This window comes from Blennius ocellaris (assembly GCF_963422515.1).
Source record: "Blennius ocellaris genome assembly, chromosome: 21".
Taxonomy (NCBI): Eukaryota; Metazoa; Chordata; class Actinopteri; order Blenniiformes; family Blenniidae; genus Blennius; species Blennius ocellaris.
Window position 1 is genome coordinate 8,208,863 of NC_137670.1, and position 22,162 is coordinate 8,231,024.

Sequence of the window (22,162 nt, forward strand, 5' to 3'; positions counted from 1 at the left end):
TATAGCATACTTTAGTCTGAACTGATCTGGACTCTATACTGTTTAATACAGGATAAATTAGTTGCATTTCACCATCCAGAATTATGGTATTGGTATGATGCATTAACCGTTTCCACTCCAGGTTCAGATTGCACTGAAACTGGTCAAGTGTTATTTCACAAAGTTATGGCAAAGTAAGGCCGTCAAATCTAGTCTGGTTATTGCAACTATTTGACAACTTTTAGGCAATTAACTTCACGCAGGTCAGTTTTCCCGTTTTCCCATTGAAGCTCTTCTCCTGCAGAACAACCAGGCTCATTAAACAGCATTCCTAAAACAGGATTAAAAAACATTTTGCAGATATGCTTTCATGTGATGCAGTTTTATTTTAGTATACAACTACCCTGAATCTTACGAGACTGTAGTTTGTCATGAATCTGCTTTAATTCGTTTCCCGTTTTAAGACATTGGCTACATGTGAAATTTCTATAAAAGTGCACAGTAGCAAATCGGAGCCTCCTGTAGGCTGAATTTGCCCCACGCAACAGTTACTTGGCCACAATTCTAAATTTTGGTACAGTTGTTTCTTATCAAAGCCTTGCAGATAGCATTATAGTTTCAAGTTCCAGCCCTGCAAGCAGAGCGCAACTTGAGCCGGTGCATCTTCCTCTATTGGCTGCACTCTAGACATTAAAGCGTGTGATTGGCTGTCTCCACAGAGACTCTCCAGAAACCCCTCAGTCCACTGGATTCTGCTGCGCGGTTTTCAGAGCCGCCGGCATCAAGGAGTGCGAGGAGGTGGTGTGTCGGATCGGTGAGGAACCGTCTCAACGTCTCCAAACCAACTGTGGCCACATTCACAAAACTCTTCCTCCTCTCTTTCAGCAACTGGGTTCAAACACACCGAGTGGTTCGTATGAGATCCGACTCATTTAAAGTGTAAATAAATGATACGACTAAACAAACTCTGTGTTTGAATCAACAAACAGAACACGGCACTTTCTACTCATAAAGACCTTTAATAGAAAGACATGTGACAACATCTCATAAATAGTATTAAATGTAGCTGCCAAGGTTTTATGTTGGAAAAAACATGTAAAAAGCCGTCCAGAGGACACGGAGGGGTGGAGTGAGGTAGCCAACACTCCTTGCTGCAGCGGCGCCCCCTCACACCCCCCTCCATGTGGAAGATGTGAAGAATTCATCCTCGCTTCGGATAGACAACTCCCATCCCCAGAAGGAGCCCAGCACCCACCAAGAATCTGCAGTAATGACACATTTAGTACACCCAACATGGATTTGATGCTCCTGCTGCTACCCTAACATGTACTCAGGCATGTGGAATGGTTCATGTATTGTCGCAATCTAAAATACAATAGAAGAAGAAAAAAAAAAAAACAAATCCAAAAAAGAAACTTATAAAAAAAAGCAAAACCAGGAAATAAAAATGTCCACAAAAAGGTTAAGAGCGACAAATGGGATCATTCGTCGTGGCGGATCAGGCGCCGGCCGCTCAGGCCCTCTCGCCCCTTATCCTGCGAGCCAGCTGGATGTCTTTGGGCATGATGGTGACACGCTTGGCGTGGATGGCGCACAGGTTGGTGTCCTCAAACAGACCCACCAGGTAAGCCTCGCTGGCCTCCTGTTGGGGAAGAAACGACACAAGAAGCCCATATTGGAGTGTTGTCCTGGCCGACTCGTGGACATTTTAGTTAGTTTTATTTACCTGAAGAGCTCCAATGGCGGCGCTCTGGAAGCGCAGGTCAGTCTTGAAGTCCTGGGCGATCTCTCTCACCAGACGCTGGAAGGGCAGCTTGCGGATGAGCAGCTCGGTGGACTTCTGGTAACGACGGATCTCCCTCAGAGCCACGGTACCGGGCCTGGTTCACAGGAGTGAAGACATGTTTAACCACCTGAATCCCAAACAGCTTCAGTCACATTCCCATGAGGTGTGGCATCATTTTTCCCTACACTATGAAGTCCTGCACGTCTATGGCACAAGTCAGATGTAACTCAATGTCTCCCGAGCGGTACAACATCATCACAATGCAATAATAAATTGTGAACCATTTGCAACGCCACGTTGGGAACTTTTATCCATGAACACTGTTAACCTGGACCTACATGCAGGGTCCACTCAAGTGGCTTGGCGTACAGAACATGATCATTGGTACTAACCAGCTCTGACGACTGCAAGACAACACCATGGGGGGCATAATTCAATTATTATTTTCAACAACAAATCCAGGCTGCACGTAAACATGTTTTTAAAACATAATTAACCAAAGCAAAACGCCTATTAGAATGCCTTTTCCACCCGTCCTGTTCAGACATGTTGATGACGTCACGTGCGAGCCATTAAAGCACCCTCGGACACGGGAGAATTACCATTACACCAGGTTTGGGGCAAATTGTCAATGTAAATCATTTACACATTAATTTTACAATCTATTACTTAGATTTTAGGTTTCAGAAAGTAAAGTCAAACCTCACCTGTAACGATGGGGTTTCTTCACGCCTCCGGTGGACGGAGCGCTCTTTCTTGCGGCCTTGGTGGCGAGCTGCTTCCTCGGAGCCTTTCCTCCAGTGGACTTACGGGCAGTCTGCTTGGTACGAGCCATGTCGTGCTTGCTGAAAAGCCAGAGATTGAGAAATGTCAGACAACTGCAGAAGTAGATGGATTACAGCTTGACGCATGCGCACTCTGCGATGCTAACAGTGAACAGTCGAGCGCACCTCCCCTCCCCCTCAAACCTATAGTCGTTGAGGTTTTAAAAACAGATCTAGATGCATACATACTTTTATGTAACCTAAACATCAAGTCACCACTAAAGCCATGACCGTTTTGAATAAGAGAAAACACGCTTTAAGTCTATACCCAACGAGAACTGATTTTTGCCGTTAAACTCTATTGAAATCAGATTTAATGGCGGTCGAACCGTCCCGCTCCTCTTCGCCATTTTTCCGTCTCTCGTTTCTTCCTCAACCAGCTTCAATTCGACCCGCTTTAGCCCCCCTCACAAAACAACCAATTAATTCCACCGCGTCAACAAAGCAAACAACACACCGAAGACGGTGAAACCAGGGTGAATTCCCTCGGTTACATTTCTCGGCCTTGTTTATGTTTTCTGGCAAAATAGAAACCACAGCTTTCGCAAGCCTCCATTGTTCTATTTTTAGCCAGGGTAGCCATCAGCACGCTGCCGCGGTGACGCTCAACGACACTTTTAAAGTGAACGAAACCCATGGCAGAAATATCAATACCGATAATATATCAATAACAACGCGAATTGGTTGGTTTTAATCATCTCCTTACCTTTAGGGCGTCTGTCGGTTGAAAGATAATATCAGTTAACGTCTCCAATGAAACGGCACCGCAGATAACGACTTCTGGCTGGAGGAGGGGTTGCAGTTGGATATATATACATTCTTTGACGTCATACGGCAACACCCCTGCACGCTCATTGACTCGTATTTTGGAGTGACATTCTCTTCATCAAATCAGAAAACAGTGCAATTTTTTGTTCTTATTTTTTCACATTTTTTAATTTTGTATAATCCCATTACATGTTTCTTTCTTCCCACGCGTAATATAATTCGCCAACTATTTAAATTAATGGTCAGAATGCCACGAACTCCATGTCCCATAGTTCCGTATTGTGTCTATGGGTCTCCCCGCTACTACTTCCGCTAGCCTTGCGCAAGCTCACATCGTCGTAGAATGCGGATTTCGAAGCTAAAAACAAGCTTCTCGTTGTTTGGCTCCAAACGGGAAAAATGTCCAAAACGCACTCGCAGCCGCCATCGGCCTCGGCAGTGACTACCACCGGGGGCCCCTCCTCGTCCTCCTCGTCGTCCCCTGCGGGAGGGTCGACGTCTCCCGCGACAGTGTTGAACGTCCAGCCCGAGAAACCTCAACATTACACGTACGTAAGCTAGTTAGCTGGATTAGCTGCACGTAGCCTCACGTGCAAACATTAAACAACGTTTGGGTTTCAATGCATTTCTATAAAAAAGGACTGCGCGATAAATGTGAGGATGTTTGACAGTAGTGGAAGTAAGCTATCAAAGCAGAGCAGGAGGCCTGCTCTTACTCAGTAAGGGGAGCCATGTCAACAATGACTTTGTTTACAGTATTCTCTGGGTGTTTGTCTTATTATCTAAGCAGAGAGTGGAACGGAAGTGAAACCCAACCAGTGTTGACAATGTAGCTTAAACATAATATGTGTATATCTGCTTCTAATGCTTCTCCCAATGTGTTCCTGGCTTCCCCTCCCTTGTAGATATCTGAAGGAGTTCAGGACCGAGCAGTGTCCCCTGTTCGTGCAGCACAAATGTACCCAGCACCGGCCTTTCTCCTGTTTCCACTGGCACTTCCTGAACCAGAGGCGGCGGAGACCCATCCGCAGGCGAGACGGGACATTCAACTACAGCCCGGATGTTTACTGCACTAAATATGATGAGGGGACAGGCACCTGCCCCGATGGAGATGAGTGAGTCCAGCCAAGGATTCAGTGTTGTGTTTTCTGTTGTTATCTATGGCTCTTGTTATGGTTTGGTGGGCCGGATTGGAGGCTCTTGTGGGCTGGTTTTGGCCCTCGTACCCTATGTTTGACAGCCCTGATCTCGATAGATAGAATATGGATTCGCATTAACAGAAATCAGCCTCAAAAATAAAGCCTGTAGTATAAATAAACCCTCCCTGCTGATCTGGCAAAGCCAGTTGTTCTGCCACGCCAGTGTTTTGCAAAACCTGCAGCATTACCTCTTGGAAAGCCCACAGACCTCTCTTATCTCTGATTTGCCTGAACAGTTCCTTTCTGCTCTACTTTGGTGGACACACCCACTGTCACCAAAATCTAAAGTACGTCAACATCAAAATAAAAACAATAAACACCTTTCAGGTCTGCTTGAGGCACATGGGACAAAACCAGATACACTGCAATGAACTTTCCATGGCGGAAAGAGAGATGAGCATAAATACATTATTCATAATCCATACATAAAGACACAGCACGCACAAGAAGTTTCAGTCATACTTCAAAAATGATTAAGTATTGTCATTGAAGCATCACGAAAAAAATATGCAGCCATACTGTTAATGAAGTCTATAAACAGTGTTGTGTTATTAATCTTCTATCAAGAAATTTCAACACCTTCAGTCCAGATTCAAATGATGTCGATGTTTAATTGTGGCCTTAAACGTCTCCTCAAAAACATGCTACCGTTTCGTCTGTGAGGAAAAACTCGTAAGATCATCAGTGTAACTGCAATGGTGCCTGTGAAAGCAGGAAAACAAATGTAGTGTCAAAATGATGTCAAGCTCTAAAGTGTTTGTTGAGAATCTCTATTTAATTCATACATACAAAAACAAGGTTGTTTGAATCTCATTTGCCTGTGAAATTGCTCCTTTTTATTGCACGATAATGAATGTTGTTATTTATTGGTCTTCAGCAGACATTTTCCCATTATTGTGGTGCAGAAGTTCATCCTCACTACTCAATGCAATTTGACATTGCTCAGACATGTCATCATGACCGCAGTATTTGCTCTCGTGGTCGCTCTTTTGAATGTGGTTTCTCTTCGTACTCCAGATGTCCATTTCTCCATCGAACGGCGGGCGACACGGAGCGGCGGTATCACCTCCGCTACTACAAGACCGGCTCGTGCATCCACGAAACGGACGGAAAGGGCCACTGCAGCAAGAACGGCTCCCACTGTGCCTTCGCTCATGGCTCCCACGACCTGCGGAGTCCCGTTTACGACATCAGGTGCGAATCGTCTCCACGTCCTCCAAATCGGTTTCTGTGCACACGCGGTACAGGAGAAACTCTCATGTTGTCCATATTTCAGAGAAGTGCAGGTGATGGAGACGCAGGGCTCAGGGGGCACGGAGGGGGGCGGGGGGGACGGGCAGTCGGGACAGGCGGCGAGCACGGCGCTCATCGAGAAGATCCTGAGCGAGGAGCCACGCTGGCAAGGTAAACATGGAATCATGTGCTTTTTGACCTGTGGTCATGTGTCTTTTTGATTTTAACCTAAATATTTCAGATAAAAATCCTGTTTTTGAATTTTTTGCATTGAATTTCCTGTTTTGTTTTGTTTTTACATAGTTGATGTCAGCAGCTTAAACATGACATTTTACCTCCCTGTTGAGCAGCAGGACATTTGATTAGTGTAATGACAATAATGTGAGAGTTTTATTCTGGAAAAGTGTAATTACTCTACTGTTAGGTCCCGGCCTCGCATTTAAATTATTTTCTTAATCTCTGAGCACTTCGATGACTCTTTCGCTCCCCTGATGCCAGTCTATCAGCTCCCAGAATGCACCCTGTTTTCTCCTCAGATAACAACTACGTGCTGTCCCACTACAAGACGGAGCTCTGCAAGAAGCCCCCCCGCCTCTGTCGTCAAGGTTACGCCTGTCCGTACTACCACAACAGTAAAGACAGGCGGCGCAGTCCACACAAGCACAAATACAGGTGCATCATCACACCAGGAGAGCTTTGTGGTCAATCTGTATTGTGTGTTTGTTTTTTTTGTTGTTTTTTTTTATTAAGTGATGCGTGTTGTTGCAGAGCATTGCCGTGTCCAGCAGTGAAACAGAGCGAGGAATGGGGCGATCCCAGTAAATGTGAGGGAGCAGAGGGATGTCAGTACTGCCACACGAGAACGGAGCAGCAGTTCCACCCCGAGGTTTGTCCTCGTCGAAGATCCGGGCCCCGTTTACGCGACAACGTTTTCAAGTGAAACTGGAAAACTGTCATTGTGTTTTGAGTGTCTGTTCACATGACAACGCTGCTCAGAGCCACTGAGAAATGCAACTTTTTGAGAACGGCTAACACCGTGGACTTTTTTCGAAAAAATGCTTTGACTACGTGGCAGTGGGGGGGGGAAATTCAGCTTTTCTGAAATTCTGCTACTTCTACTGCGCATGCACTGCATGGCTGTAGTAAATAGTTCTTTTGTACAGTAGATGAACAGAAACGAAGCTTTTTCACCTGAAAAGCTGTCATGTAAACAGGGCCTCAACACAGAGTGAGAGTCAGTGCAAATCAAACTGAGTGGATGTGAATGTGAACGTGTCGTTTCAGATTTATAAATCCACCAAGTGTAACGACATGCAGCAGTGTGGCAGCTGCCCCAGAGGGCCCTTCTGTGCCTTTGCCCATGTAGAAAGTAAGTCGTCGTCTCACAGGTAGTTTTTCTCAACGGGAGTAAACCCTGGAGCTGAGGTGTATCAATGTTACACGCTTTCTTCTTCTCTAACCCTGTCCAGAGCCGTTTGCCACGGACGAGCCGTCCTTCCCCAGCCCCAGCTCACCTCCCCCCTCCAGACCCCCGGACCCCCTCCCAGTCCAGGAGGCGTCCTGCAGCCCCTGCAGTCACGGCATGGGGCCGGGGCCCGGCTGCTCCGACCCCTTCTCCCCCCTGGTGGCATCGTGCATGGCGGAGCAGGGGCTGCTGGGTAGCGTTCTGTCCCTGTGCGAGGACGTGGGCGGGGGGCTGGAGCCGCTGTCGCCGTGGGCAGGGGAGGGAGGGTACGGCAGGGCACCGGGATTCGAGCGGGAAGATCAGGTGAGGAGAAGTTGAAAAGAAAGCAGCAGCTAAGAGTTTAGTTAACAAGCTCTCTCAGGTTCTCTTTTAACTTTTAAATTTCACTCAGCACAAGAAATGTCTTATTAATGCCCCAGGCACCTATAAATCAGGACAAAAATTTACAAGATAATTGCTTAACTTCCTGATATTAACTGATGTGGTGATTGAGATTTTTTTCCAAATCAATACAAAAGACACAAACACCATGACGTCAGACACAATTGAACTAAATTAGGAAATAAAGTTGCATTGCAAAGCTCAGGCTTTGACTGCACCATGCAATTACAATACCTCGGCTTTTTAATAACTTTTCAACATTTGTCATTTGTTTGTGTCTCCAGGCAAAGCAGAGGAGTTTTGCTGTCGAGCAGCGCAACAGAGAACTGGCATCAACTCAAAGCAAACAGGTAAAGTCACAACCTTCAATACATCCGCTCATTTAATCCGTCGTCTTCATGTAATCTCCAGTCCCGTAACGTCGCCCCGATCTCCGTCCTGCAGGATCTGCTGGTGTTTCTACCGGTCGGCAGTCCCTTGAGTCTCTCCTCCAGCATCCCCTCCAGCCTGGCCGCCACCCCGCCCAGCCCCGCCCCCCTCGGACCGCCCGGGTGCAGCGTCTCCTCGGGCATGAACGCCAACGCGCTGCCCTTCTACCCCACCAGTGAAACCGTAGAGTCTGTTGTTGGTATGTAGGGGGGGTGCGGGTTTACATTTTGAAGCTGCTGTCCATCACAAAGTTCACTTACCCTCTATAAAAAGATGTTAAAGATATTACAGTCAAGCCAAACGGTGGCAGACCCCCCCCACTTTCAACAACATGCACCAGCAAGAGCCTGTGCAGTTAATGCAGAGATTCTAGAAAGTGTCTTATTGTTTTCTTTAACATATATAAATCTAATTGTGTCAAATTCCCCCATGTGAGCTCTGCGTTGGAAACAATTAGATCACTTATGTAATAAATGTGTCTTGACAGGTTCTGTTGAATAAACAGAGACGTTGTTTATCGCAAATTTTTTTTTTTTTCAAACATTTATAGCCTGCGGGCATAAATATTACAGTGAAGCCAAACACTGTTAGGTCCTGTTTCCAATACAACAGGGCAACTTTCTGAAAAAATATTCCTAACTCCGTCTCAATGGAAACATGAAAACAGGAAGAAATGCAAGTTTTTGAAAATGCTCCATGTCCGTGGAAACAAAAAAATACACCTTTTCAAAAACACCCTATATTGAAGGAAACGGTCTCCTTGGAAAAGGCGGGGGGGGGGAAACAAAAAAATTTTTTTGAAACGCTGCTACAGCCATAGTAAATAGTTCTTCTGTACATTCTCAGTGGACGGGACAATAACAACAATGGCAGCCTCCAGAGTGTCATATCTCCCGGGACTTGTCTGTTTTACGGCTGAGTCGCTAGGAGACATGCAGACTATCACAGAGTTGGGCTTTTAAAAAAAGAATATAGAAATAATAGTTTTATTTCAAGAATCCCGAAGTGAAAACATGCTGCGATTTGCTCTTGTGTTGCAGAATCGGCCTTGGACGATCTGGATCTGAATGATTTTGGTGTATCAGCGTTGGAGAGAAGCTTAGAGAGCAACTCGGCTCTGCCCAGCGTGGGAGTCATGCTGGGTACCTGACGACCCTCAAACCACGGCTTCTCCTCATCCGACGGCACTCAGACTTTCAACCTTTTCCACTTTTCTCCTCTCCCGTCCCGCAGGAGGCAGCCAGCTTCAGAGCTCCGCTCCCGTCAACATCCCGGGATCCTTCAGCGGCTCGGCTCCCTTCAGCTCGCCGTCGCCGTCGCCTCCGGTCAGGCCGCACACCTCGCCGTTCTTCTCCACCCACCTGCCGCAGCCCGGCCAATCGGATAGCTCCTTCCTGGGACCGTCCCACAGCTCCTTAGGTCCGCGCCGTTCGCCGTCGCTTTTGGAGGACGATGCGATGATTGCTGACGCGCCTCTGTTGCTTTTATAGGTCTGAACGGTATGAGCTCAAACATCTGGGAGCACTTCCCGTCGGGGCAGGGCTCCCCCGGCACCCCCCCCACCCTGCTGCCGTCCGGCCCCTGCGCAGAGACGCTGCGGCTCAAGCAGGAATTGGAGGAGGCTCACCGGGCCCTGAAGCAGTGGGGCCACAGCTGGAGACACACGGCTCAGGTAGGTAGGTAGTGGAGTGTGTTGGTGTGTGTCGTGAAAAGCAACGCCCTCATAAACCGCCTTTCGCCCCGCAGTCGTGGGCGACGCTCAAAGCGGACGCCGAGGAATCCCGCGCCCACGCGGCGCGGCTATCCGTGGAGGCGGAGAGAACCCGGCACGCCGAGGAGGAGGCGCAGAGGCAGGCCTCCCTCCTGCAGGAGGCACTAGACAGCTTCAGGAGCGGAGACAATCCCCATCTAGCGTTGCACCAGCTGCAGCTTCTGCACCGGCTGCCGCTGGAGTCGGTGCTCAGTTTACAGGCTCAGCTCTGTAGCTGTTTACACGCCGTGGAACAGGTAAACAAACACAACAAGCAGTAGGCCGTCTCGGTCGCGGTCGCCGTCACTCGGAGAGGCCTCACCAGCTCCCCTCTCGTGCCTCCCCCCCCAGGTGGTTTACAGGAAACAGAGACAGTGCTGCGTGACGTGTGGGGAGCAGGGCTCGGCGTCGCTCCCCTGTGGCCACGGACTTCAGTGCGAGGGCTGCTCCTCGTCCACAGAGTGTCCGCTCTGCCCCGAACAGACGCTGGAGCCGCAGCTTTCCTGACCTCACGGCTCAGTCGGACCAACTCCATCCTGATTCCACAGATACCAGCTTTCGGATCCCGACCATCATTTTTGAAACCATTAAAACTTTTTTTTTCTTTCTTTTTTTTTTTAAAAATCCGCTAACAAGCTAAGCGCTTATCTGGTTATGTACTCTTAAGATGACATGTATTGCGAACTGACCAGCTCAGTGAGTCCTAGTTACCCGGTCAAAGTTCTTAATGTGGGATATAAGGATTAATACTGTTTCCAGTGTTATTAATGGAACATCAGTACATTTTACTAGTTATTACTCTTGACCAGCAACACTGTTCTTAATCTCTTCAGTAACTCGCAGACCTACTGTTATTTCTTCTTCAGCCCTGACTAAGGAATATTTACATAGGTATTTCTAAATCACGTTTTTCTTCACTCTAAAGACAAACACATTTCTGGGAATGTTATTCATCCATCCAGGTTGTTTCGAGGTACTTTGCAGAGGAAAATGGCCAAACTGTCAAAGTTGCTTCCCAAAACTTTGACTATTTCATATTGAGATAAATGTCAATACTCCCCTGGTTGATGAAGTTGTTTCATTGGTCAGCCAAATGCTGTACGTGTGATTGAAGGAGCTGTGCCATTGGTGGGCTTTGTGTCTTTGTCAACCCAGTGCCGTGTGAGGAACTGGCGAAATGATTTCATCGGTCAGCTTAGTGTTGTGATTAATAAAAATGCACCATTGGTCAGCCTAATGGAACATGACAGTGTTCGTGACGCTGTTGAGCACCTGAATGGTTTTGTGAAGTTGCACCATTGGTCAGCTGAATCTCTAAATAAGTTATACTGTTTGATCCAGATCTCTCGCCCGCTGAGGAACCGAAGTGTTCTGCAAGTGATGAAATTGTAATTGAGTGGTTGAAATTCCACAGTCCATGAACTAAAAATATTGCATGTGCGATTGTTGATGTGACGCCATCGGTCAGCTAAACGTTAACCAAGCGACTGTCCGGGTTTTACCACCGGTCAACCGAATGCAGCGCAAAGTGATTAATGAAGTTGCACCATTTGTCACCAGAGCACTGCTTGACTAAAGCTACACGATTGTTAAACCATGTGACGTGTGAATGAATTAGGAGCGACTGGACGGTTGGTTATTAAGGTGTGGCGAAAACTGTTGAAGGGTACTTTGCGCCATTGGTTGGCCAAGTACTTCGTCGATCTTTGACTTGCCTCGTGCCGTGTGGGGCTTAATCAAGTGCATTCATTGGTCGGATAAATGTTGCATCATTGCCTTGATTGGATTGATTATTCTGAATTATTGTTAAGGTTCACTACTGGTCAGGTTAGTGGTGAATTTGCACCATTGGTCTGCCTAACGCTGAGAAAGAGATTGACGAGTTTGCACTATTGGTTGGCTGACGAGAGTTACACTATTAATGAACTGTACGGCCAAAGTGGCACCATTGCACAGCTGAAATTTCCCTGAATTGATTGAAGTACTTGAAGCAGCGATTTGGCTCAATGTGACATGAAAAACGTATAATGTTGCCCGATTGCCTCGTCGAATGCGCCACAACTTCATTCACCAAAGTGACACCTCCTCCTATTCAGTGCTGCATATATCTCACAACGGCCTGGATGAATGGATGACGCCTTCTTTTTTCAATTTACTTGCGGTGCGGATCCGTCGTCACTGAATCGACAAGTTTGACTGAAAACACTCGGGAGGCGAATGTAGCCGGATCCAGAGGGCGATTCTGTACCGCACCAGTCTACTGGTATCATTTGTTCAAACTATACTGAATTAGCTTTTTTTTTTTTTTTTTTTTTTATATCTCCATAGGTTATTTTTTAGCTCAAGGAAATGTTGAAATTGTGGATGGCTGTTCGGTTGTAACAGAAGTATTTAAAGATTAGTGTTTGTTTGAATTTACAACAGATGGCCTCTGTTCAAAGCACTCAGGTTTTCTCAGATGTTCTTCTAAGTTAACTGGAAGAGAGAAGCATGTCGACACAATCGAGACAAAACTCAAAAGTCAATGCATATTTTTACATTTTCAATTCCGTTTCATACGAACTCGACATGTTTGTTAAAACTGGCCCCATTATTTTTTTTTCTTATTATTATTCTTCAAATCAGTATGACAGGTTACTCTTCTGCCAGCATTTTTACATTTGTAGAAATCATCGACATTTCAGTGAGTCCATTGTAGTCCAATATATAGATATAAATATATATGGATATGTATCTGCATACAGCCACAGTTAAGTGATGTCATACTTATCTCTTGCACTGATTAAGACAAAGCATCATGAAGCATACAGGAAGCTGTGTGAGGTTCAAACGCAGGTGTGAATGTTCACGATCACTGTGATGATCTTCAGTGAGCCCATGTCCACACGCCACTCATGCAACACCAGTGTTTCCTTCTGAGTGGATTCTATTAGTTTTTGGGTTTTTTTCTTTTGTTTTTGGTACAGATCATTAAAACAAATTGTATATTTTTGGAAGAACAGTTGGTTTTCGTGTCTCTTTCTCATGACCGGCTACTCTCCTGTGACTGTTTCTCCCGCTGCCGCCGCTTCTTCACGAAGGCCTGGGCCTCCCGCTCTGCTCTCCTGGACTCCAGTAACCTCAGGATGCCGTCGTCTGAGGAGGAAATGCGTAGTGAGGAATTAAATCAGGTGTTATGGAAAAATGGAGCACGCAAGATGACAAACTTTCTTCTGGAGCCTCATAAAATAGGCTATTGTCACACATTACTGTTAGAAATCCATTAGCAAGTGAATTTTGCATAATGTGGGACCTTTTAAGAATCCGAATCTACTTATAAAGTCGTACCATTAGGTTTGGGGTGCATCAGTGACAGGCGTATTTGAGCGGGAGTGGCATCCGGCTTTAAGGTCAGTCCATCTGCTTCCCCTCCAGCCACTCCCGGTATGGTCTTCAAGGACAGGAAGGCCTCGCCCTCAAAGTCGTCCGTCCGCAGGGTGTCGTGGTCAAGAACTGTGACCATGAGGCAAGCCCCTTGAACCTGGCACTGTTCCGAGGAGACCAGGCTGCGAGACACGAAATAAAAAAAACCAAAAACAAGGTCAGACGTGCTCCATGCAGCTACGACTTCTTTGCAATCAAGGATGAGCGACTTACAATTCAAAGGACTCATCAAAGAGGGGGTTGAGATCGCAGCTCTTGATTTGTGTGCAGCGAGGCTCCACCAACGGGAAGATGTGGTTCGGTTCAAGGGACAGCTGCACAAATGGATCACTGGAGCCTGGAAAGATCAACATCTCACTGTAAATCTTTTTTTTTTTTTTTTAACTCGTATCTGTTTGCGCCTCCCGCCGCCCAGCGATGCCTTACCGTTGGAGTCCATCGGCAGGAGGTTGACCGCGTTCAGCACCTCGACTCGGAGTCTTTGGTCGGACCGTCTGTAGGACGCGAGGAGGGTGACGGCGCCATACTTCTCTCCGCTGAACACATTCTGTCACCGAGAAACACAAAGACAGTCTCAATCACAAGCATGAAGGCAGAAGGGCGAGAGAAGTGCTTCTTGAACACTTACCTGCTCCCATATTTTCCTTTCAAAGAACTTCTCGACCAGCTGTTGGCAGCTCATGGCGTTATGACTCAGGTGAGCTTTGAGGGTCTGGAGAGAGTGACGGGGACATCAGTACGACGGAAGGAGGTTGTCAACCGTTGGGCTTCTGGTTGCTCACCTTGTACTCTTCAGAGTGGAGGGCGTCCAGAGGAAGTCCGTTCCCCTCGGCGTGGAAGCACTGCTCAAGACACTGAAATCCACACAGCAGGGAGTCACATTTCAGCATCCATAGAGGACTGAACACGTGCACATCAGCCACAATGCTATGGAACCCACCTGCAGTGTGTAAAGCAGCCTCTGGCAGAACACCATGAGCCCTTCCTGTTGTGGGTACTGACTCGCTACCTGGTAGAGGATTTTCACCGAGTTATTCCACAAAGGGGTCAGGAGGCTGGACACGAGAGAGAATTCAAGGTTAAAATCACAATGAAAGCAGTCAAACAAACATACTTGCCCATTCACCTTCACAATCAGAATGGTGAAAACGTCAAAACCCAACTGAGAACTCAGCGGTAAATGCAGTCGTTTCATGCTGCTGAAACACCATCATGTGTGTCAAAGTTACACATTAGTTCAGTACCTGTTGAAGTTCTCTTGGACCAGGTTTTCATTCATGTACTGCAGCTCTTGCTCCAGGTAACGCATTAAAGGGGTTGCAGCCTAGAAATAAAAAAATTTAAAAAAAATGAAATGTTTGATATGAAGCAAACTTAGCAGCTAAATGTTAAATAGAAACAGCAGAATTATTGATCTCTTACATCTTCTGTGGACTTGGAGGGGAATCTCCGTCTGGTCGCCATGCTTCTGACATGAGTCTCGATGTCGGTATTTAACTGCACGGTCGAGCATTTTATGTTACCAATGACAATATTTAGTCTGTTTTTGTTATTTGTTTTTTGTTTTTTGTTTTAAAGCTGGTCAGTGATTTCTTGCCGTACCTTCTTCCCCAGGGTGTCCAGAGCGGAGCGGATCTCCCAGCCCAGGATGCTCTGGGCCTGCTGGAGCTGCGAGTGCAGCGTGTTGTTGAACTGACTCTCCCCGATGACGCTCTGGGTTCGATCCCGGAGGCCCGTCCAGTTGAGCTGCGTGGGGAGTCGGGTCAGCACGGAGCGGAGGTGCTCCAGGTCGTTCACGACCACGCACAGCTGCACACAGAGAAGAGAGAGACGCCTGACGCCCTGGCGCTCCACTGGAGGGTTCGCCTCCTTGGCTGCGTTTTTCGCTCACCATGTTAATGGCGCTGCCGTGGTCGGAGTTCTCAGACAGGATCCGAACTCTGTCTTTCAGGATGTGACAGTAGTTCACCACAATTTTACACACGTCCTGAAAAACACACAACGGACTCTTAGTTTATGCCAGAAGCAAGTCAACCTATAAAGGTTTTTACCAATAGGAGTTCCATTTGTCAAATAAGGATTTTCTGAATATTTACACCTGAGACATTATCTGCAGAAACATAGGGAATTAGAAGAAAATGTTAAAGAACCAACAAGGAGAATTGTTCATGGCATTTATAAATACGAATCAAGTCTCAATGACATGGGGGTAAAAGAAAAATGGGAACTGGAAGTAAATACATTAATAACGATGAATTTGAGGAAACAGCTCAACATGTTGGGACTTTGATTGGAAAGTGAACGATGCTCTATTTGAACACATCCAAATAAAATAGTACCTCTAATTTGTTTTGGAGGAAAAGTGCAACCTGCAACTTTTGGCTCGATTTATTTATGTTGATCAAGCAAGATTGTTTCGTTAAAACCATTTACTTTTTTTTAAACAAGAAAAATAAAAAAACCCAAAAAAGTGAACTTAGTGTTTTTCTTGTCTCGGGACCATTAGAATACTGTATAAACTGAAGTGTATGTTTGATAGATTTTTTTTTAATTGTCTATCTTTCACTGATATACAAATCGATTTCCAAAATACACATTTATTGTTGATTTCAACAGATTCAATGAAGCTACATTTAACTTCTCATATTTTTCTCAGTGTGACCGCACTGCATACGCGATGATCCCAGTGGCAGAAAGCTGTACCTCGGTGAGTTTGACCATGAGCATGAAGGCCTCCTCCGGGTCGGGCCAGGACAGCTGCTCCCACAGCTGGCAGATGGGCTGGACACAGGCCACCAGGTCCACTGCCGAGGAGCTGTGTTTGACCGGCACCCCCCCGGACTGCAGCGGCTGGAGCTGGCCAACACATCGGAGCGTCACTGAAGCTGTGTGTGTGTGTGGGGGGGCGACGAGGAAACGTTCCCTTACCTGGTCCACCTGCACGGCCCGCTCCACCCGGTCCTGCGTGGTGCTGAACGCCTGGTTGAGCCAGTAAGGCAGAGCCTCCCGGAAGTGCTCGTGGAAGTTGCTGAGCTCCAGCAATCCCCTGGGACACACGGGAAGACACGTTCACGTTCGGCTCCCGCACAATGCGTTCACGCGAAACCACGGGAAACTCCCAACCCGAGGCGAAGGTGAGGACCTTTTCTGTAAGAAGGCCTTGTCTTTGTGGATGTCCTGCAGGCTGAGGTAGACCGGGAACAGGCTGTTCGCCAGCGGCTGCTCCATCTGACCCTCCATCAGGGACAGGGTTTCTCGCACTTCTCTGGCGAGCTGCGGCGCGAAGAGTGAGACGCTGAAACGTGACGGTGTGAAATACAAGACTGCGGATGGGGGCAAAATCTTTTCAATCCCACTTACCAGGGAGTCAAACTTCTGATAGACGACAGTGAACACGTCAAGTTGCACAGCACTGTTGTGAAAAACAAACAAAACAAAAATAAAAAAAGCATTGATGCGTCAAAATGATTGAAAAATAATACCCAAAATTAAAATCACCTTCTTTTTACTTATTCTGAATCCCTCTCTTGCCATATTCATACTCTGTCATGACCATGTAAAATACATTATATATAAACTTAAGTGGCAATACAGTACCATCATTTGAATGAAACATATAGATATTTTTAGATACAAGCTGAAGATGTAGAGGTTGAAACCCTCACAGACAGTTCATATTTCATGCCTTAACAGAATGATTCAAGTCACATCTCAGCCCAGAATTCTCTGATGGTAGTAAAATAAATATTCGGAAAGTTAAAAGGCCTCCTGGCACTCATGTTTCCAAGTTCATTAACATTTCAGATCTTGAACAGGCTCAGCGGCAGAAATAATGGATGTAACTATGTTTCACACTGCTTAATGAGTGTATTGAGAAACTACTGCTTCATGTAAATGGTACATTTTGATTGATTTCCAAATGACTCAGACTGACGACAGTCGTATGAAAGTATTACTTCAAATGTAACCTAATCACTCAGTGAAGCTCTTTTCATTCGCCTTCCTTGGAATATAATTAAACATATTGTCAGTATGAAATGTTGATTTGAGGTGGTTATTCCGTCACCTGACGAACACTCTGTTCCAAGCGTCCTTGTTGTGCTTTATATCCTCCTGCACCTCCACAATCAGCCTGGAGAGGGCGCTCCCGATCTCTGACAGCTCCTGCACGGCAGCAAGAGGAACGCAGTGAAATCAAACGGGCCTGCCATTTATTTCGCCCCACACGTGCTTGACTTTACCTTGGTCATCGGCTGGTGCAAACCCTTCTTGACTGTGAACCAGTCCTGGGTGCCTGTCTGAGGTGAACGTCATTACGTGGGTTAAGTCAGAGGTGGGCTGTCGCCGTGAACACTTGGGAGTTTTATTCTCGCGAGCACGAGGGGCTGACCTGTACGGCGTCTTCGATCCCATCGTGGAGGTCAAAGTTCGCTGGGTTTAGTTTCTGAAAAGCCTGAGTTTTACAGATCTGCACTAGAATCCTGCAAGAAGCACGCTCAGGTCACACACAATCAACAGTCTGAGTTCAAGTGTTTGCATCTCTGATAGTCATTGGAACACGTTTGTCTACAAGCACCTGAGCAGAGTGTGCAGCTTGGGCGTCGCATTGGGAACCGGGGGAAAGATATCTCGGTATTTGGCCACAAGACACAGTCCGTACTGCAGGAAACCGTGAAGAGAGTCCCCGAGTTCCTGTTTCTGTTAAGAGAGCGCAACACTTTTTTCAACACTCATCTGAGCCACATTATCAGCCGCAAGCTCAGACGCTAAGAAACACCATGCTGGACCATTGAATACTGCTATCTTATAGTGTCCTTGCATTTAATTCTGCCATTAAAATTGGATCATTTCCCATGAACTGGTAATTTTGTATTTTTTTTTTTTTTTACAGAGGATGGGAGAAGGAATATCATATTAATCCCATATCTTCCAGATATCACGTGTAATTAATCTTGGTTAACGTTAACTGCATTTTTTAGTTGACAGATATTGCATATTTGGCCCTAATGGGCAAATGGATTATTTTTTCCTTTTGAAACTCACAATGTTTCACATTTTAACTGTGCCAAAGTTCCTCCAGTAATGTCTGACAATAGAAACATGCCCATGGGTAGATAATACACTGGAAGACAGGCTTGGAAGTTTTCCAATATTTCCATTTAATGTGGGCTCCGCTTAGATTGCAGTCAGTTCGGTTCCTGTTCACAATCGGTTCTCACTTTTTTATTTTGTACATAGAAGCAAATGACGGATCTGTGCCTCTGAGGTTCATCAGTAAGAAGGTGAGAAGCTACAATACAACATGCAGTTCAAAGTGAGTACCTGTTGGTGGGGCAGCTCCTGCTGATGCCAGTGGTACTCGATGCTGGTGAGCTGCTGGAACAAGACGGACGAGTCCACCTCCAGACTCTGGTACAGCTTGCTGTAAGCCACCCACTTCCTGTGCACACCACACGTCCACACTTACAGGGAAGCGAAATACACGGTGGATGACACCTTTACACGTTCCAGTGTCAAAACGCAGAGCTGTGCGACACGGATGGAGATGCCACACGGTGCAAAGCTGAGTTGTTGTTTTTTTTATTATTATTAACAGCAAATTGCTGTTAATAGTTACTAAAAGTTTCAGTAGTTGTCATGTTGACCATTCCGTGTACTAGACTTAGTCCTCGGTGCAACTTGAGGCCTCGCTGGACACAAGAGTGAATTTCTACATCATTGTGTGGCACAAAGTTGTGTCATGAACCTAAACAGCCGAATTTATCTCGATAATTTCTGTAAACATCCGATGTAACAGTGTTTCTCTTCATCCTTACAAATTTCTTGTTTTCTTTAATTTCTTGTGAAACAAATATATACATTTATTTGTACGTGTTTATTGTGTTCAACACAGATTATTATTGATAGCCTATAAGAGGACACTTTAATTTTTCTTCTTTTTAAATGCACAAATAATTTAAAAATGTATTATTTTAAATTTTTAAGAATTTTCTATTTTGAGTATGTTTGTATTTCCGAAAACAAATGTTGCGCAGCTGAAGTGCAAACGTACAAATGTCGATAAATCAGACACTAATGGTGTTATTTTGTTGTTGTTTTTTTTGTAAATTCAAAATGCTGTGCGCTGGTAATTGGCTGAAAAAAAGGCCAAGAACCACTGCTTTATAATAAATTTCACACGACACGAACACTTTTTCCCCCCCGTATTTTGTTAAATGGGCAATCTGTTAGTCTCAGTCCCACAGTCCTGCATACAGACATATGGAAACATGAAACTTACGCCAGATCCTGAAGAAAAGGTGAGAGGTCATTCTGGGTGGCGTAGAGCTCCAGCAGCGTCTGAGCCTCACCGCTCAGCTCTCCTTTCCATGGAGCAGAACTCTAAGTGGACAAGAGATGACTGTGACTGACCTGGACATAAGCAAAGATATTACAATATCGGAGTGTTTTAGTTTGCCTGGAAGAAAGTGTCTACACAGCGCTAAGCTTGTGGCGATCAGACAAAGACACATTTGAGACACTTGTCCTGCACCTGCTGCTTGGAGATGTAGGCCTGGACAAACTGCTGCAGGATCCCGCAGTAGTTGATGTACGCGCTTCGACCAGCGCTCAAAGTACCGTCTCTCTGTTGGCGACACAACACATGGCGAGTCTGAAAGTTTTTCCCAAACTGACACGTACAGAGCTCATATCACGTTTGACCCTTTAAACAAAAAAACACACTGTCATTAATTCAACTTGTGGTATTTAAATTCTACTTCCTCTTTTTGGACTCATCACACAATGAAATTCCATTAGTGCACTTGCACGCTAAATAAGGTTTTTAATACATATTTTACAGCTTTATGGATGAATTTGAGCTTGAGGTGGCACTGGCCGCGATCAGGGTACGTCTCCGTCCGGGGCTCCAGGTTGTACCAGTTGTCCTCAGTACAGCGAAGATCCTATGATGCAGTGATACAGATGAGAACTAGACTGGGGAGACCAGAAATGTGTAAAATTATGGAGGGAAAACCAGAATGTCTACTACCTGTAGTTTCAGGACGACACTTCCCAAAAAGTCATCCGTGCCTTTCTCCTTTTTGGCATCCTTGATCATTCTGAATTGGTACAAAGAGAAACAATAAGCTTCTTTTCTTGTGCAGCCATTTTGAGCTCCCTGAAGCTTTCAGACAGAGATGGACATAGTTTTCAAAACTTTTCTGAAATGAAAATACAGCAATGATGCATTTTCACATGCAGCACTGTCACGTAAATGGGGTCTGAAATTGTTAAAAGTACAATTTCAGAGGAATGATGATAACTGTTCACAAGCAAAATGGTTAAAGGAGTCAAAACAGCGAAAACTGCTCCAAACTGGATTAAAGCTAAAACCTATTAGAAAGGTATATAAGGAATAAACTGCCAAAACATTTATTAGAAACAGCCAAAAATGAACAAAAACCAAAATGAACAAAATTACTAAAAACAAAACAAACAAAAAAAAGAAAAGCTAAAACAGTTTCAAATCACAAGAAAGGGTTGAAAAAAGAAAGAAAAAAAGCACAATGGGAAAAACAGGTAGAACAACTAAAACATTTAAATCTGCAAGAAAGGCAAAAGAAAGAGTTTTAAAAAGCTAAACTAAAACTGCTAGAAACATAAATTAAAAAGGCCTGTCTATGAACCTTAAGGAGATGGTAAAAGCCATAGAAAGAGTCTCTTACCTTTTCAAATTGTTGAAGTTGGTTTTGATCTCCTCCAGTTTCTGAGAGAGCGACACCTCTTCATCCTTGTCCCTGCAACAGAAGAACTCAATGGCAGGACCGTGATGGAGGTGATCATTAGAAAGCATTCAAAGTCAGAGCTCCATGTTTTCCTCACCACATCTCAAGGTGGAAACTGCCACTCATGGCTTCAAAATCTCTAAAGACGGGAGGAAGTTGGAATTAATGTTCATTTCCGAATGTTTCGGGGGGGGAGAGGAAGCATAAAGTTTGACTCACAGAACAAAGGTTTGGTTCCAGATGGGGTTCAGGGTCTGTTTCTTTATGTCTGTTTGGTAGATTTTGTCGCGTGACGCAGCGTCCTTGACGACCGATTTACTGGGTTTGGCACTGGACTGGCGGGTCTGACTCTCCTGCTCGTCCTCCAGGATGGTCAGCAGACAGTATGGGTCACTAAAACCTGTTGCACATATAAATCAACCTTTTATGAGAGAATACACGGCAACATTTTGAAAACGATGTAGTGAGGATGCCAGGCCACGAGTTGGTGCTGTTGGTTGTTTTTCTAGTGAAACCACACACATGCAGAGAACAATACGCATGGCGCACGTGTGCAGTGGCAGCATACAAGTATGTAGGTAGCGAAAGAACGTACCACTGACGTCTTTACCCAGGATTTCCTTGGCTTCCTTTATAGTGGCCATTAGGCAGTACACTGGAGGCTGTTGAGGTCAAAACGACAAGACAATTATACAACTGGGTCAATATATATATATATATATATATATATATATATATATATATATATATATATATATATATATATATATATATATATGCATTATTTGACCCTACAGGAAAGGTGGTGGAAAATTAGCTTCTTCATATGAAATCTATAATTAAATATGAGGGGCTATGCCCGCTTCTTTTTCTCACCTCTGTTTTCTGTACTTTTTCCACGAGACCCTCATGCTCTGATTCTGTCATAGTGAAAGCCTGGTAGAGTGCAAGTGTGGAAAGCAACAGTCAAAGACCGCAACGGTGGCAGTGTTGTTGGTGCTGATGCGTGTTGGGGCGGAGGTGTTTACCTCCATGATGTACTGGTGGAGCTGTGTGTCTGTGAAAATCTCCGCCGCCGACGGTTTACCCATCTTATGTGTGATGGTGTACAGTAGCTCCTTGTACAATGGTTTCAGCTTTGAATAGAAACAAACAGACT

General features: G+C 45.4%; 3 protein-coding genes across 3 annotated transcripts; 1 reads left to right on the plus strand and 2 right to left on the minus strand.

The window, feature by feature from the left end:
• Nucleotides 1-978: 978 nt before the first annotated feature.
• Nucleotides 979-3,379, minus strand: LOC308145630 (histone H3.3A). Its single transcript, XM_080517103.1, has 4 exons — nucleotides 3,296-3,379; nucleotides 2,473-2,610; nucleotides 1,706-1,859; nucleotides 979-1,621 (listed from the first exon to the last, which is right to left on the minus strand). The coding sequence occupies exons 2-4, from the start codon at nucleotides 2,598-2,600 to the stop codon at nucleotides 1,493-1,495; spliced, it is 411 nt and encodes a 136-aa protein (XP_080373229.1). The 5' UTR covers nucleotides 2,601-2,610; nucleotides 3,296-3,379; the 3' UTR covers nucleotides 979-1,492.
• A 377-nt stretch (nucleotides 3,380-3,756) lies between these two features.
• unk (unk zinc finger) lies at nucleotides 3,757-10,321 on the plus strand (the record flags this gene model as incomplete). Its single annotated transcript, XM_080517092.1, has 15 exons — nucleotides 3,757-3,905; nucleotides 4,263-4,472; nucleotides 5,574-5,750; nucleotides 5,833-5,960; nucleotides 6,326-6,461; nucleotides 6,558-6,675; nucleotides 7,074-7,158; nucleotides 7,259-7,557; nucleotides 7,920-7,985; nucleotides 8,080-8,263; nucleotides 9,105-9,206; nucleotides 9,298-9,483; nucleotides 9,555-9,736; nucleotides 9,811-10,071; nucleotides 10,166-10,321. 15 exons carry the CDS (start codon nucleotides 3,757-3,759, stop codon nucleotides 10,319-10,321), a joined length of 2,439 nt encoding a protein of 812 aa, XP_080373218.1.
• Nucleotides 10,322-10,685: 364 nt separating this feature from the next.
• unc13d (unc-13 homolog D (C. elegans)) lies at nucleotides 10,686-22,094 on the minus strand (the record flags this gene model as incomplete). Its single annotated transcript, XM_080517091.1, has 30 exons — nucleotides 10,686-12,949; nucleotides 13,142-13,359; nucleotides 13,451-13,574; nucleotides 13,664-13,784; nucleotides 13,866-13,949; nucleotides 14,020-14,091; nucleotides 14,178-14,292; nucleotides 14,482-14,561; nucleotides 14,660-14,734; nucleotides 14,840-15,046; nucleotides 15,129-15,224; nucleotides 15,941-16,093; nucleotides 16,166-16,283; nucleotides 16,380-16,510; nucleotides 16,598-16,649; nucleotides 17,304-17,401; nucleotides 17,479-17,535; nucleotides 17,628-17,718; nucleotides 17,814-17,935; nucleotides 18,560-18,677; nucleotides 19,518-19,618; nucleotides 19,770-19,862; nucleotides 20,077-20,181; nucleotides 20,268-20,337; nucleotides 20,944-21,015; nucleotides 21,101-21,142; nucleotides 21,223-21,403; nucleotides 21,599-21,665; nucleotides 21,880-21,939; nucleotides 22,032-22,094. 30 exons carry the CDS (start codon nucleotides 22,092-22,094, stop codon nucleotides 12,837-12,839), a joined length of 3,099 nt encoding a protein of 1,032 aa, XP_080373217.1. The 3' UTR covers nucleotides 10,686-12,836.
• Nucleotides 22,095-22,162: the final 68 nt, after the last annotated feature.